Source organism: Callorhinchus milii, unplaced genomic scaffold (assembly GCF_018977255.1).
Source record: "Callorhinchus milii isolate IMCB2004 unplaced genomic scaffold, IMCB_Cmil_1.0 Scaffold21, whole genome shotgun sequence".
NCBI lineage: Eukaryota > Metazoa > Chordata > Chondrichthyes > Chimaeriformes > Callorhinchidae > Callorhinchus > Callorhinchus milii.
In genome coordinates this window covers 5,438,771-5,454,779 of record NW_024704762.1, presented here as the reverse complement: position 1 = coordinate 5,454,779, position 16,009 = coordinate 5,438,771, and the positions used below count along the sequence as shown (strand labels likewise).

Genomic DNA, 16,009 nt, shown 5'->3' with positions numbered 1-16,009 from the left:
CGTATTTATAGGATATACTGTAAAGTGAATTGACTGTATATTTTGTAGGCGAAAATGTTGTTGCAAAAACATATGAAGAATGAATAAATGCCTTAGCGTGTCCCTCAGACATACATTGGTACCGTGCTGATCTCCGTGAACCCGTTTAAACAGATGCCTTACTTCACGGACAGAGAAGTCGAACTTTACCAAGGAGCTGTGAGTAAAGCTTTCTGATTTTAATACAGTATCTCTCTCTCTCTCTGTCTTTCCTGTTTTCTCATGAACTTGTATCAAAACCAATATCACCTGCAGTGGATAATAATAATAATAATAATAATAATAATAATAATAATAATAATAATAATAATAATAATAATAATAATAATAATGCTTGCATTTGATATAGCACCTTATCACATCTTCGAGACATTTCAAAGCCATTCAAAGAATAATTATTTGGGAAGGACAAAGTTTGCAGGGAATCGGATTGATTTGGATAGCTCTTTTCAAAGAGCCAGCACAGTCATGATGGACCAAATGGCCTCCTTCTGGCTGTATAATTCTATGAATATCCTGTAAAGTGAATTGACTGTATGTTTGAGTGTTTCTGTGCAACTGGTATTTTGTTTCTAAATGTGTGTGTGTGTGTGAGAGAGAGACAGAGAAAGAAGAGGAGGGTGTAATAGCCATACTTCTGAGAATCGACTTCTATTGTGGTAAATTCAGACTGAACAAGGCCGCTTTAATGTTCTCAGTTGTCAATGACTTTGGGCGCTCTCCTGAGATCAAGTGATTTGGCCGGGCTGTGTTTTGAGGTTTCTAATTCTATGTTTAGTTAAGTAAAAAAGCACAGTTGTACCCTTGTTTTTTCCTGTGTATGTGCTAAGCTATTCATACGATGCTTCTTTATATCCCCATCTTACTTCGCCAGCTTTAAATCGTCATTGTTTCCATGATAAAAAGCAACCAGAAATGAAATGGAGTGTGTTGTATTGTACAGAGCAGCTGGCGCTGTTCATTACAGAACAGTGGGTACCATATTACAGACCAGTACACACTGCGTTACTAATTACTAATAACATGGAAGAGACTCTGAAGGCTGAATATTTTCAGTTTTTTTTATTCTTCCTTTCTGTCCACAGGCTCAGTTTGAAAATCCACCTCATATCTATGCTCTGGCAGACAACATGTACAGGAACATGTTGATTGATGCAGAGAACCAGTGCGTTATAATCAGGTGCGAGTCACAAAAAATTCACAGATTAGCATAAATCAGGATCGCTTTATATTTCACATGGAAAATTAATCGCTCTCATTCCTACATACACTCATAACATACACACCATACACACGCAAGACCACATACACTCACACCGCACACCACACACATATGTACACACTGCGCCATTCGCAGACACTCGCGAACACATCACACAAAAATAGTTTACATTTGATACAGCATCTATCAAAGAGCCGACTGGGAAACCAAGCTGGGGCTGGCGGTGAGGTTAGGTGTGGGGAGGAGATAGCTGAAAGCACGTTGAAAAGATAGGTCTTAAAAGGCAGGGAAAATCGACTTGGGTTCCAAAACCTTGGCTGGGTGAATGTAGCTGTCAGCGTAAATGAGAGATTGAGAGAGAGAGAGTAGCAGACTGATCAATGGCCCCAGTCAGGGATTTCACATCAATCCTGTCATTTACTCTCTATTTCAGTGGCGAAAGTGGAGCCGGAAAAACAGTGGCAGCAAAATACATCATGAGTTACGTATCCAAAGTGTCAGGGGGTGGAGGAAAAGTCCAGGTAAATCCAACTGATCTGAGTGTGTCCATCCAGTGCCAGCTTTATTAACCTTCAGCACTTCAACCAAGCCTGAGTCTCAGGGGAGAAACATCTTCAAATCAAATCTTCAAATCAACTATTCTACTTTTTTTCCCCAAATCTGGCCCTTTGGTTAGCTTGAACCAGTGAGCCAGATTTGGCTGTGGGACTGGGATGAAGGCATCTTCGTAACATGTTTGTTTATTTATCCATCGTATTTTAGCATGTGAAAGACATCATCCTGCAATCAAACCCACTGCTGGAGGCTTTTGGAAATGCCAAGACGATGAGGAACAACAATTCCAGTAGATTTGTAAGTCGATGGAGCCAATTTGTGCTAAACCTGTCTCAAGGTCCTCGCTCTCACCTACGAATCCCTACATGGCTCCGCCTGTGACGTTGTCCATCTCGCTCCTCTGTCCAGCCCCTCCTGTTCCTTATCCCCACCACCCCACTACTACCAGCGGCCAAACTTTTAGCTACTGTGACCCTCTCTCACACACACACACACATTGGGACTTCCTCCCTAAATCCCGCTTTAAAAAGCCTCCTGAAAACCCACCACTTTAAACGTGCAATATTTCTCTTTCGTTCTTTCCTTGAGATAAATGGATTTCTTTTCTGATCTCACTCCAGGATTTTATGTTCACGTTGATTGCATCAACCACCACACACTGGCTCGCTCCGGCTACTTGGGTTTGAGGGAATTCATTGCAGTTCCAAACCTCATAGTTCACTTGGCCATAATAATCCCCAACACGATCATCCTAACCTTCTACTGTCCTCAAGAAATCAGGATTGCTCCCAGACACAGATGGCAATATTCTGACCAGCTCTGCCGAAGGGGGAGGTTTATATCTGATAGTTTTATGCCCTTAAACTCAGGACTGAATAGCATCCTCACCTGACAACAAAACGTCAGCACGGACTGGGATTCGAACTGTGTCCATAACAGTCGGTTCAACCCACTGCACCGATGGGGCTGTCCCAAAATGCAAATGTTTTATGTGGCGTTGTGTGTGTGTGTGTGTGTGTGTTAACAACCTACTCAGATACCGGCCGTTATAACGTGTGCCATTTCTTGCTCAGGGGAAGTATTTTGAGATTCAGTTCAGTCGTGGTGGAGAACCAGACGGAGGAAAGATCTCGAATTTCCTGCTGGAGAAATCTCGAGTTGTGAGCCAGAACGAGAACGAGAGGAACTTTCACATTTATTACCAGGTCAGGTCCTGCCTCCCTGCTTTATCACTTGACTTTAATAGAAAATCAGAATAATTCAGTAAATCTAATACGCTGTAAAGTTCAAGGGAAACCCACCAACATTGCTTTCAATGAATTCCATAAGGCATTCCATAAGGCATTCAAGTGCCTTGTGAAGCCCTCATGTAGAAACTGGAAGCTGCGGGAATTTATGGCCAAGTCCTGGATTTTATCCAGGATGTGTATTCCACGTCCAAAGTCAATGCAAATGTAGTTTGGGCACTCAACAAGCTGAATGCAGTAATAACAATAATAATTATCATCCTTGCATTTGACATAGTGCTTTATCACGCCGTTGAGACGTTTCAAATCAGTTCACAGAATATATGGTAAAGTGGATTGACTGCGTATTTTGTGGGTGGAAGAATAAAATAATAAATTCATGACAGATGTAAATCCAGATAGAAATCGCACCTTGAAAAACCTTTCTAAATTTAGATTGCTTTTTTCCTTCTCTCCTCCTTGCCCCTCTCCGTCCCCCGCCCTCCCCCCCCCCCCCCCCCACAACAGCTGCTTGAAGGGGCTTCACCAGAGCAGTGTGAGAACCTGGGCATCGCTGACCCTGATTATTACTTCTACTTGAATCAGTCGGGCACAAGCAAGGTGGATGGGACAGACGACAAGAAGGAATTCCATGAAACAGTGGTAACTAGCTGCCTTCAAAACCCTCAGAAATGCACATCCTTTGGGACAGTCAGTCAGGATCACCCTGTGGATCAACCATAACTTGAAATAAACCCTTGAATGAAAAGGACAAATACTAATAATGCATTTTCCCAGTTAATTACTGAGGTTTTATTTTAAAAAGCCAGACAAGTGCTTTAATATAATGCAAGGAGTATTAATACTATAGCACGCAGTGAGACAGCAAAATAACAGGTTCGAAGCTGTGAAGCATAATTTCAGGACAGACACCAGGAAGTTTATCTTTACCCAGAGGGTAATTAATGACTGGGACAGGTTGCTGGAAGGGTGGTTGAGGCCAGGACACTGGACTCATTTAAGAAATAGCTTGGCACTGTGATGGGAAGACAGTGAGATGGGTGCTCTGGAGGGATGAGATCAGATGGGCTGATGAATTTTTTTCTTTCCCCTTAGAATGCAATGCAAGTCATAGGCATTTCCTCAGATATTCAGATGATGGTGCTGCAAATTGTTGCTGGGATTCTACATCTTGGGAACATTAGCTTCTCTGAAGCTGGGAACTACGCGCAGGTGGAGAATGAGGGTCGTGAGTGATGTTTTCTATGCATTTGTTTTGGAAGTGGAGTGAATTTGCGCTTGAAGACAGCCTTAAAGGCGTTTAAAGACTCAGTCGTAAAGGTGCAGATTGTTATTGTTGTTGTTATCATCGTCGCCCAAACACCGGCCACACGATTGATTGTGCTTCTGTTCTGTTCTCCGCAAGACCTGGCCTTTCCTGCGTACTTGTTGGGAATCGACCAGTTGAAGTTGCAAGAGAAAGTGACAAGTCGGAAAATGGACAGCAAGTGGGGAGGCAAGACTGAGTCCATCAACATGACCCTGAACGTGCAGCAGGCAGGATACACTCGGGACGCTCTGGCGAAGGCCCTCCACACACGAGTGTTTGACTTCCTAGTGGATGTAAGTACTTGCACCTCTGCGATCTGAACATGGGGTTTATCAAAGAGGTCGTTCATCTCAGGCACTCTCACCTCCGTGTCAGAACTTTGTAGGTTCCATCGGGAGTTTGAGCTCACCTAGTCTAGGCTGACACTCCAATACAGTGCTGGGGGTGGGTGGGCACTGCTTTATCAGAGGTGCCGTCCTTCAGGTGAGACATAGACCTAAGGTCCCATCTGCCTGTTCAGGTCGACAATAACGATCCCGTAGCATTATTTGAAAAGAGACGGGACTTTCTGTGTCCTGATCAACAACCCCCTAGATAAAATTGGTCACTCACTCAGTGGCTGCTTATGGGCCATTGCTGTGCACAAATTACCTATTGCATTTGCCTACAAAATACACAGTTACTTCAATTCACAGAAAATCCTGTGAAGCGTTTTGAGGTGTCCTCCCGACATGAAAGGCGCTATACCAAGTGTAAGGATTATGGTATTATCATCATCCTTATGCCATGGCTCACCATACAGTTCCACTTTCTGCCCTTTCCCTAAATCCTTTAAGGTTTTTATTTGCAATTATTTGTCTCATGTGGGGTTGCTCTGCTGAAAGCTTTGCCATATTTACCTTGGATGGAGAGGAGAAGAAAATCAACGAGTGAAGAATTATTTCTTCCCAAACCGTAATTCAATAGATTCTTAATTTCATGTCCTGAAACCCCATTGATTTTATATCATTTCTTCCCTGAGTTTAGTCAATCAACAGAGCAGTGCAGAAACCACATGAAGAATATAGCATCGGTGTGCTGGATATTTATGGTTTCGAAATCTTTCAGGTAACATACATTGTCCACTTGACTGCGTAATATAAAGCTACGTCTGAGAAGGGAATTGAGGGGGTATGGGAGAGGGGTTTGAGATGAGGGTCAATTTGTGATACGTGGATGTGAACTGAAGAAGATGGATGTTCTTTTACATTTAATCTGTTCAGAAGACTTCTCATGCCCAGCTGACGTTTCTGTGCTGTTACTAACACATCATCCACAGCCCTGACTTCCCCCAGCTTCCTGCCTCAGTCACAACCTTCATGTGAAGAACACACACCACATTTACAGAGAGCAGTCCGTACTCCGAAACTAAGCTCTCTTTTCCGCTTACCCTTATCTTCCCCTCTTACAGCATATTCTGTGAAGCACTTTGAGATGTCTCGATGGCGTGATAAGGCGCTGTATCAAATGCAAGGATGATTATTATGAGACTTGCCCTTAATGGCAAGCCATGTAGTTTCAGCTGGTTAAACTCCAGTCATACCCAACTCACTCACTGAGGTTCCCAAGCCTTGGTTTGTGCCAACCTGTGTCTAATGCTCTCCGGAATTAAGTAAGCTGGGTGCATACCTCCAGGGAGAGAGTGCGTATTCCATTTCAGACACAATGACGCTTCCACGTGTAGGAGACATACAGAGGTGGAATTCTCTCTAGTTTCAAAACTGTTAAACCTGATGTTGGGTTTCCCCACCTGTCAGACAGCCGTCTGACCAAAAATTAATTTCCCTCACCTCTTCCTGTAGCTGCAAAACTGCAACTGGAGGCAGGGGCTTGCAGCTGGAGGTAACAATATTTATTACCACGGAACAGCTAAGACCATAATACAGTACTTCCTACTATTCACTTTCAGTCGGTTGCTTAACACCAAGAATCAACCGTTCAATAAGTGCTGGCCGCTTAGTAAATCTGACAGAGAATTTCGTTGGTCATGGTTAACTTGTTGTTTTTCACCTCTTTTATTTCCCGCAGAAAAATGGCTTTGAACAGTTCTGTATTAACTTTGTAAACGAAAAGCTTCAGCAGATTTTCATTGAACTGACGCTCAAAGCAGAACAGGTGAGGAAATGTTACACAACAGGAGCATGAGAGAGGCTGGGTTGAAGACAGGACAGCCCTTAAACCCATTTAATCTCATTTTTCCAGAATACCAACCCACCGCAAGTGGACAGTACCTTAGCCGGCTCTCTTTCGTAAGACTCCCTCTTCTCCTCCTTTGATTCCACAATTCCCCACCCCAACTTGGTGTCACCTGCAATTTGACTTCCATCCCAAACAATAGACTGGGCTGGAGAAATGAATATCCTTGAGATTGCAAGTGAGAGGACCTGGGTTTGATTCCTGGCAGGGCGAAAACTTAGGCAAGCTTCCTTACTCCATACACACTCCTCTGTTTACCAGGCAGTAAGTAGGAACCCAGTTGTTAGTCGATTGCTGGATCGCTTTCCGGGGGTCATAATTCCTTCTAATAAATAAATAATAATTTGGTCACTTAATCCAGGACTATTTCTGGGACACTGCTGTGCGCAATTGGCTGCTATGTTTCACTCACAAAACATACAGTCAATTCATTTTACAGTATATTCCATGAAGCGTTTTGAGACGTCTCAATGATGTGATAAGGCGCTATATCAAATGCAAGGATTATAATTATTATAGCTAGTTGCTTAACCCTCAGACTGTAGTACTGGAGTACAACCAATGTAGTGTTGCGTGTATGTCGGGCGTTTCACACGGGAAAATGTCTCAAAACCCTTGACAGATCAGAGTCAAATCCTGAGCAAGGCAGAAGATGAGAGGATGGAGGTTATAAGAGGAGGATGAATGGTTTGAAGCCAGAGATGGAAGGTTTGAGAGAGTTAGGGAGAGAGTTCCACGAAGTGGGGACAAAGTGATTGAACGTTCACTCACTGATGCTGAGGTGGAAGGGACAGAGTGTAGGGAGTGAGCGGCAGGGAGTAGGACTGCAACCAATCTCAGAGGTAGGGAGAGGAATCTAAAGAGTGTGGAAGACTGAGCTGGGAACGCCGGGGCTAGAGGGCGTTGCCCTGTATAACGATCCCTGGAGTGTTTCTCACCCACTTTATTTTTCTGTCCGACAGGATGAGTATGTTCAGGAGGGGATTAAGTGGACACCCATTGAATATTTCAACAACAAAGTTGTCTGTGACCTGATAGAAAATAAAGTTGTAAGTACTTTTGAAATCAGCCTTGTGGCAGAACTCGGTGCAATTTGTCGTTGGTTGTATCTGAAGGAAGAAAAGTGAAATTACGACATGGACAACTTCAAAGTTATTCAGGTCGTTCACTACCAACGGCACTTTCTGTTTCCTGCGTTCGCACAAATGATCTTGGTTGTGACCTAGATATCAACTTTTTTTTCACAACTAAAATAGCCGATTTCTGGCTCATGGGGTCACTTCCTGGAAGTGATGTGAACAACGATCTTGTGAAGTGGAAGTCGGCCATTTTAGCACAAAAAATTGGCAGGTGTGTGTGAAGCGAGCGGGCGGGCTGGCTGAGTGCCCACGGACTGAATGAGTTCCACCGGGCACCTAAGTTATAACTTAATTCACATGATAAAGAAACGAGTTATAACAGAGTCGCGCTGGGCCCTCCTTGACAACAACAAATTACACTTGTATAGCGCCCTTCACGTCAGAAAGATGTCCCAGGGCGCTGGACAATTAGGGGTTTTGGACCCAAGCTGGGAGTTGGGGTCAGGAGAGGTGGAGGGCAGGGGGCGTTGGGGGGGGTGGTTGGCTGAAGGCACGCTCGAAGAGGAAGGTCTTTAGACGGGACTTGAAGAGGGCAAGGGAGGGGGTGAGGCAGAGGGATTGCCCTCTGTTTTTTTTACTTCAGTCCTGAGAGGAGCCAATGGAACAAAGCCAATCTCTGACCATGCGTTTCCTGTTCTCCGTTCCAGAATCCCCCCGGCATAATGAGCATTCTTGACGATGTGTGTGCCACCATGCACGCCACAGGGGAAGGAGCGGATTCTACCCTGCTTCAGAAGCTCCAGGCCGGAGTAGGGACTAACGATCACTTCAACAGCTGGAACCAAGGGTTTATAATCCACCATTATGCTGGAAAGGTACCATCCAATACTGCTGTGGCAGAAAATATCATTACGTACCACACTCACTGGAATTCAGGTCTCAATCAGAGTTTCCTCCAATTGGCAGGTGCTTCACATTGTCCCAGCCATGCTTCTTGTTCTTAGATGCTTCAGGACAGAGGAAGGTCTTGGCCTGCAACCGGCGCAGGTTTTCTTAGCTGATGACGTTGCTCTAGCCTGAGTGATACAGCAAAGTAAATGTAACAACTACCTTTTAAAGGCTTGAGGCGTTAAAAAAAGAAGTAAGGGCAGTGCGAATGGGCAGAGTATTTTGTGTTTCACTCAGCATATCACCGTAATTTCAATTGACCCGTGCGTTTCGTCCACAAAATACACAGTCAATCCGCTTTACAATATATTCTGTGAAGCGCTTTAAGTTGTCTCAACGACGTGATGAGGCGCTATATCAAATGCAAGGATTATTATCGTTATTATTATTCACCATTTGAATTATTTTGTTGCAGGTGAACTATGACATGAATGGATTTTGTGAGCGCAACAGAGATGTCCTCTTCACTGACCTGATCGAGTTAATGCAAAGCAGCGAACTGTATGTTTCTAAGATTTTCATTTTTCTCCTTTACAGCTTTCTTACCTGTGTTCGCCCTCTTTCTTCCTTGCTTACCAGTGTGTTTTTTCTAAATCTGTTGCCAGGCCCTTCATTCGATCGCTGTTCTCAGATAATATTCAAACTGAAAAGAAAGGCAGACCGACCACAGCGAGTATGAAGATCAAGGTAGAGACTGACCTCTTCCATTGTCGGCACTGCTTTATATCAGGACGGTCCAACTGGCGGCCCGCGGGCCGCATCCGGCCTCCCACCCCCCCACTTCCCTCCATTTCATCTGCCCCACCCACTCCCTCTATAACCCGTAAATGTTGTTATGGTTCTGGAAGCGAAACTTAGAAATATTGCTTATGCGGCCCGCGGGAGATCCCATTATTAAGATTTAGGGAAAAGATCATATGAACTTGGATTCTTGAGTATCCATTAGGAAACTAGAAGCCCTCTGTTACACTCTAAATTCCACCTGGGTCTCAATTTACTCCATTAACGTAGCACATTAGCTAAAGGCTACGCTGCCAATAGTGGGGCGGAGAGGGAGGAACAACAACAACAAATTACATTTGTATAGCGCCTTTCACGTTGGGAGGATGTCCCAAAGCACTGGAGAGTGAGGAATTTGCACCCGAGCTGGGGGTTGGGATCAGGGGCTGTGGAGAGCAGTGAGTGTGGGGGTAAGGGGGTGACTGAAGGTGTGATCGAAGAGGAAGGTCTTGAGCTGGTATGCTGAATGGGCGGACAACCATAAGGGAGAGGCCGGGAAAGATCAGAGGTAAGGAGGAGGTGAGAGGTTGAAGAGATTTCTAGGAGTGGGTGAAGGTCTTGCAATCAATCTGCTGGGAGATGGGGAGATAGTGGAGTTTTCACGTTTGAAGCTCTTTTGTTTTCCATTTATAGGTAATCTCTGCATTAACAATAATCAGTAATATATTCAGCTTGTATTCATTTATTTTACATTAATCAATTGTCTTTACTCTAATTTAGAAACAAGCAAATGACTTGGTCAGCACGTTAATGAAATGTACTCCACACTACATCCGCTGTGTGAAGCCCAATGAGACAAAGAAATCCAAGGACTGGGAGGAGAGCAGGTGAGTTTTTCAGCTTGTCTTAAAGTTCCCATCCTCTGTTCTGTGACCTGGGAGGTGTAGCCCTATACCAGGAATCTGTCGCCAAAAGCCTGCGATTGCTCTGCGATTATTCTGAGAAGTGGTACACTTTAACCTTCAAACCATCTCAAAGCGTCTGTGTGAAGCTTTGAGATGCTTTAGCAGTACACTAGTTCCTCGCCAACAATCTCCCAGATAAAATTGGTCATTCACTCATGTAGGACATTGCAGTGCGCAAATTGGTTACAGGGTTTGCCAGCAAAATGCCCAGTCACTGCACTTTATGTTATATCGCATGAAATGCTTTAAGAAGTCCTCCCAATGTGAAAGGCACTATTCCAAACATAAGGATTATTATTATTTATTACGTCCCTATATATTTCGCCCACAAAGCATGCGGTCAATTCACTTAACAGTAAATTCTGTGAAGCGCTTTGAGACGTCTAGAAGATGTGGTAAGGCGCTATATCAAATCCAAGGATTATTATTATTATTCATTCAATGCTAAGGGTTGTGTTCGTCCATTAATTTCCAATGGAGGTACCTGACAGCAGTGGAAACAGTAGCTTCCTCATGTTTTGTGTTGCAATGAGCAGCTCGGCACATTGGCACATGAGTGACGGTAGGCGAGAGCGGCTTTTGAGGTCTGTCTCAGCCCTTGACCAAAGCGATGAGGTGAAAGGACAGGATCTGATCCATGCTTTGGTGGGCTCCACCTTTTCAGGGTGAAACATCAGGCTGAGTACCTGGGGCTGAAGGAAAACATCCGAGTCCGGCGGGCAGGCTTCGCTTACAGAAGAGCTTTCAACAAATTCATACAGAGGTACGCTCCTGTCTGTCGCCGCCCGCTCTCGGTTCCGAGTCTCGGTTTTAAGAATCGATTCACGACAAAGAACGTTGGAGGCTTTATCTCGTTGCACTTTTGCTTCATGGAATCTTCAGTTGTGTCGATGTTGGAATAGGAACTTAGTGTTAAGAACGATACCACGTCAGAAGCCTTCCCTCAAACAGTAGGGTAACAGCATTCAAGCCTTGGGGCTTTACGAAGAGTTGAGAAGGAAATAAATGTTACAGGTTTCCTAAAAATGGTCACTCTTAACCGTTCGAAGTTCCAACCCACTGCCGCCCTTCTCCAGGTAAAATTTACTGGTGGCTTTACTCAACCTTCCCCCATCCCACATACACACACACACACCCCGCAATATTTGTTTCACTGCATTCGATCAGCAAGAGGAGCATTGGAATCTACATGATCTGATCAGGAAGGCAAACACCGTGACTTTGTTTTTGAAAAGCTAAATTAGAAACCGAATAGGGACTTCGCGCAATTAAGCCTTTGCAGGGTTTATTCCCTTCAATGTAGTTCCAATGTGAATTACCTTCAGCCTCTTTGGCAGTCCTCTGTGTTCATTAAATCACTCGTCCACGTCTGCTGCTTTGATTCAAAGGCGAAGTCAATGCTTATGGGATTTGATGCTCCCAGACAGGAGCTCTAATCAGTTTTGCTTCTCCATAAAAAAACACACATGATTGGAAAAGGATCACTGAGACAAGCTGACAGCCCGAGGAGGAAATGAATCTCGGGTGCTGTGAGCATGCTTTTCGTTAGCGGATTTCTCTGTTCGGGTGAGATGGCTATAGCTGAGGGGCCTCCTGCCTTTCCTCGCGTGGTTGTCAAGCCCTTTCTCTCTTTCTCTCTCTTTCTCTCTCTCTCCCGCTCCCTCTCTCCATCTCTCCCTGAGAGTCTACTTTTGTCTCTCTGTGTCTCTATCTCTCTGACTCTCTCCAACTATCCTTCTTTGGTCTTTCTCTCTCTCTCTGGCATTCTCTATCTCTCTGACTCTCACTCAATCTGATTTTGTGTCTGCCTCTGGCCTCTTTATCTCTTGATCATTCTGTCTCTGATTCTCTCTCTCGGACTCTCTCCCTGTCTCTAGCTCTGCACTGTACCTGTAACAGATTACTAAATAAACACTTCCCTTCACATTGCCAGGTCTGAGTTGCGCTGTGCAGCTAAATCATAAACCCTGAAACATGACTCACATGTATACACAACTGCACAGCCTTGAGCTTCGTTCTACAACGATCCATCAGATAAATTGATCAATCATCTCACGGCTGTGGGTGGAACCTTGCCGGGTGCAAAATAGCTGCCAAGTTTGCCCACAAAAACCATCACTCCACTCATCAGTAGTTATGCTGACATCACTTATTATTGGTTATGCGGGAGACCCCAAGCCTCGGTTCTCGCTCACTGCATTGTGTGACGTGTTCTTGTCTAATTAAAGGTACGCCATCCTTACACCAGAGACCTGGCCACACTGGCGCGGTGACGAGCGACAAGGAGTTCAGCATCTGCTTCGGTCTGTCAACATGGACGCTGACCAGTACCAGATGGGGAAATCCAAAATATTTGTAAAGAATCCAGAATCTGTAAGTTTCCCCTCCTTGTCTCCCAAGCTCCATTCCTCTCTCCGCCATCACGATTGGCTGCCATGTTTCGCCCATGCTATATATAGTCAATTGACTTTACAATATGTTCTGTGACGCCTTTTCAGGATGGTGGAAGGCAAGTTTGATGGGCCTTGGTTTTCTATCGCCTAGCAAATTCTTGTATACTTATGACTTTTTTTGAATTCCCAGCTTTTCCTCTTGGAAGAAATGAGAGAGCGAAAGTTTGACGCGTTTGCGCGGATCATTCAGAAAGCGTGGAGGAGGTACATTGCTCGAAGGAAGTACGAGGAGATGAGAGAAGAAGGTAAAAAAATGGCTCATTTCGGAAAGTATTCCTCATTTGAGATAGCTTGCTAAGGCGTTGGCCGTGTGTTAACACAATAACCTCGTCAATCCCAGGGCCTGCATTAACCTTCGGAAACCTACTTCCTTTTTTTTTGGTCTGATGCTCGTGGAAACCCATCGCTCTGCGTCCAATTGTTTTTCTGATTTTCTCCCTTTTGCCTCTCTGCCTGCTCCTGGTCCTCAGCCTTCTCTTGTTGAGTCCAGTTCCATGGAGATTGGTTGCCCTCCAAGCACTGGTCATCGTTCATGTCTGAGCCTCATCAGTCAATATCGACTGTAGAGGGCATCAAATGCAAACCTCACCTTTCTGTACCTGGTTGCCATATGCATTGCTGAAGAGGAACCCGATCAACAGAAAAACAAGCTGATTTACACCTCTCTAACCCTAGCAAGTTCCTAGGACCAGGTTAGCCTCTCCATCTACTCCGCCTGAGACCAGCAAACTCAGCACGGATTTGACCCAGCAAGCTCCTGATCTTGTAAACTGCAACTCTATCTATTAAACCCCTGTAGCTGCCCAACCCCATCACCATGCTGAATCAGACTTAATGCTTAATTAGCGCGGAACCAGACTGAGAGTTCTACATATGCATGCCACCCACACATGAGAATTTCCCATCTCTGTTTGGCTGCCTTAACACAAATGAGCACACTCATAGCAATAATACAACATGAACCAGTTTAATTAGCTCGTGACACCATCAGAGATGCCTACACGGTTTGTTCTCCGGCCAGCTCCTTGTGATGGGAATAACATCAGACGATTTACACCCTAAATCCTGGGCTCATCACTGACTGCAATAAATAATCATAGAGCAGGAGGAAGACACAAATACAGGAAAGAAATAATCTTATCCTGCAGAACAATGATAATAATAATCCTTGCATTAAATGCTGAGATTTAGAATACCAAACCCCAACTACTAAGTGGATGTAAAGCTTAATGTTTCCAACTTCTCTCAAATAGTCTTGGGAGCTCCACTGCCCAAATTTCAATTATATAGTGTTTTGTGGGACAGAGTCGGAGCGCTTAACAGTGGCGGAGCCTGACACTGAGCCAGAGGGAGAGAGGGAAAAGGCCCAGGGTGAGACTGAGCCATGGAAACATGACAAGAACCAAGTTCGACCCCTCCAGCTGAGGTAGCTGATCTCAATGGGGGGGGCTGCAATCAGCCTCAATATCCCCAGGGTGAAACGTTGTGCTGATACAGTGTCTTTATGTTTGTGGGCTGATAGCTTCCAGCATTCTGTACAACTTCAAAGAGAGAAGAAGAAACAGCATCAACCGGAACTTTGTTGGCGACTACCTTGGCATGGAGGACAGGCCGGAGTTACGGCAGTTCCTGGCAAAGCGGGAGAGGGTAGATTTTGCAGATTCTGTCAATAAATTTGACAGACGATTTAAGGTAACAAGTGATTTTTTAAAATACTGGTGACTATAGGATGTAGACTTATGGAGCTATCAAGGCACTTTAAGTTGTCCGCCCAATGTGAAAGGCGCTACACAGTATAAATGTAAATTGAATTGTATTTTATCTAATCAAATCCAATTTCCCTGCTCACCGACCCCTTTTGCATTTTGTTCTTCGAGAGTTTATACAATTACAATAAGTAAAATAAACGAATGAGCCTTGCTTGGCACGTCAGGAGGACATCTCAAAGCATTCAGTAAAGTGTAGTGTGTGTGTCCAGTCAATGCATGATAACACGTCACTCCAAGGGCTTAGTATCCGGAGTAGCAAGTTAGGCATATGTATAAATATATAAATAAATGTGGCAGAAAGTTGACAGCATGATGACTTACGTGGTAGTGACAAATGAACTCAGGGTCGAGTTATCAAGAGTCGAATCTATTTTGCATTCTTTTTTTAAATGTAATTGACTTACCTTTCATCATAACTAAATCCAGTCATCCATTTATACCATAGGAGCAGGAGCATAGGGAAGTACTGGGAGGATAAGGAGGGCATTGGGACAGCTAATCAGCCAACTTCCGTGCCAGAAACAGAAGCGTATAACATTTCCTGCAGCTGTCACATTTTCGCTGCAACTTCCTGTAGCCACAGGTTCACAGAAGACCCATGTTATAAGCGATCTTGTGCTCTGGGGCAGTGCTTAATAACGGGTCTTCCTTTGAGCCCAGAGATCATGACAAGATGTGCCACAGCGATCATTGGTCAGCTATTTGTATCACAGCATCACTCAATATCGCTTTCGATCATAACAAATGACTCTTCTATTTAATTATTTTTAGATTATAAAGCGCGACCTTATTCTATCTCCGAAGTATATCTATCTGATCGGGAGAGAAAAGGTTAAGAAGGGACCTGAAAAGGGGCAGATCAAGGAGGTAATAAAGAGAAAGATCGAGATACAAAGCATCGTTGCGGTGTCTATGAGGTATGGCGTTTGCATTTTTTGATGCTAAGTTGCTTGCGTTCTGTCTTCAAGGGAAATTCTAGACAATAACCTAACTAAAAAAAGTGCTCATCTGCAGCTTTCTGGCTCAGTTGCTCACTCTTGCCTCTGCCCAGCGTGGGGCAAAACTAATTTCACTTCAGAACAGCTCTGCGGAGCTTCCATTCCGTCCACTACGGTTTATAATGCTGGCACTGCCTTTCATTGACAACTACCGACACCGTGCACTGGTTGAAACCATTAACAGATACATGATGCTCTGGGACGCTATCCTGGCGTGAGGGGTGCTGTTTAAATGCAAAGCGTTGTTGTTGTTGTTGTCGTGGTCGTTGAACCAACATTATCCCTCTGCATTCCTTGCAGCTCCAGGCAGGATGATTTCTTTATCCTGCACGAACCAGAGTATGACAGCCTCTTGGAGTCTGTGTTTAAGACGGAGTTCATCAGTCTGCTATGCAAACGGATCGAAGAGCTTACGAGTCGGAAGCTGAAGCTCAACTTTTCTGACTCGTAAGTAAAGAGAACATCTTTTT

At 44.4% G+C, this 16,009-nt stretch overlaps 1 protein-coding gene across 1 annotated transcript in view; it reads left to right on the top strand.

The window, feature by feature from the left end:
- LOC103183479 (unconventional myosin-If) overlaps positions 1-16,009 on the top strand; it is a 41,531-nt gene that overhangs the window by 19,825 nt on the left and 5,697 nt on the right. The window contains exons 3-23 of the mRNA XM_042342678.1: positions 109-198; positions 1,125-1,219; positions 1,695-1,782; positions 2,024-2,113; positions 2,890-3,021; positions 3,571-3,705; positions 4,159-4,291; positions 4,469-4,665; positions 5,399-5,479; positions 6,440-6,526; positions 7,570-7,656; positions 8,394-8,561; positions 9,050-9,135; positions 9,240-9,321; positions 10,135-10,241; positions 10,984-11,082; positions 12,548-12,692; positions 12,903-13,017; positions 14,295-14,464; positions 15,313-15,458; positions 15,840-15,986. Coding sequence (XP_042198612.1) covers positions 109-198; positions 1,125-1,219; positions 1,695-1,782; positions 2,024-2,113; positions 2,890-3,021; positions 3,571-3,705; positions 4,159-4,291; positions 4,469-4,665; positions 5,399-5,479; positions 6,440-6,526; positions 7,570-7,656; positions 8,394-8,561; positions 9,050-9,135; positions 9,240-9,321; positions 10,135-10,241; positions 10,984-11,082; positions 12,548-12,692; positions 12,903-13,017; positions 14,295-14,464; positions 15,313-15,458; positions 15,840-15,986 — 2,480 coding nt within the window. The remainder of the gene's footprint in view (positions 1-108; positions 199-1,124; positions 1,220-1,694; positions 1,783-2,023; positions 2,114-2,889; positions 3,022-3,570; positions 3,706-4,158; positions 4,292-4,468; positions 4,666-5,398; positions 5,480-6,439; positions 6,527-7,569; positions 7,657-8,393; positions 8,562-9,049; positions 9,136-9,239; positions 9,322-10,134; positions 10,242-10,983; positions 11,083-12,547; positions 12,693-12,902; positions 13,018-14,294; positions 14,465-15,312; positions 15,459-15,839; positions 15,987-16,009) is intronic.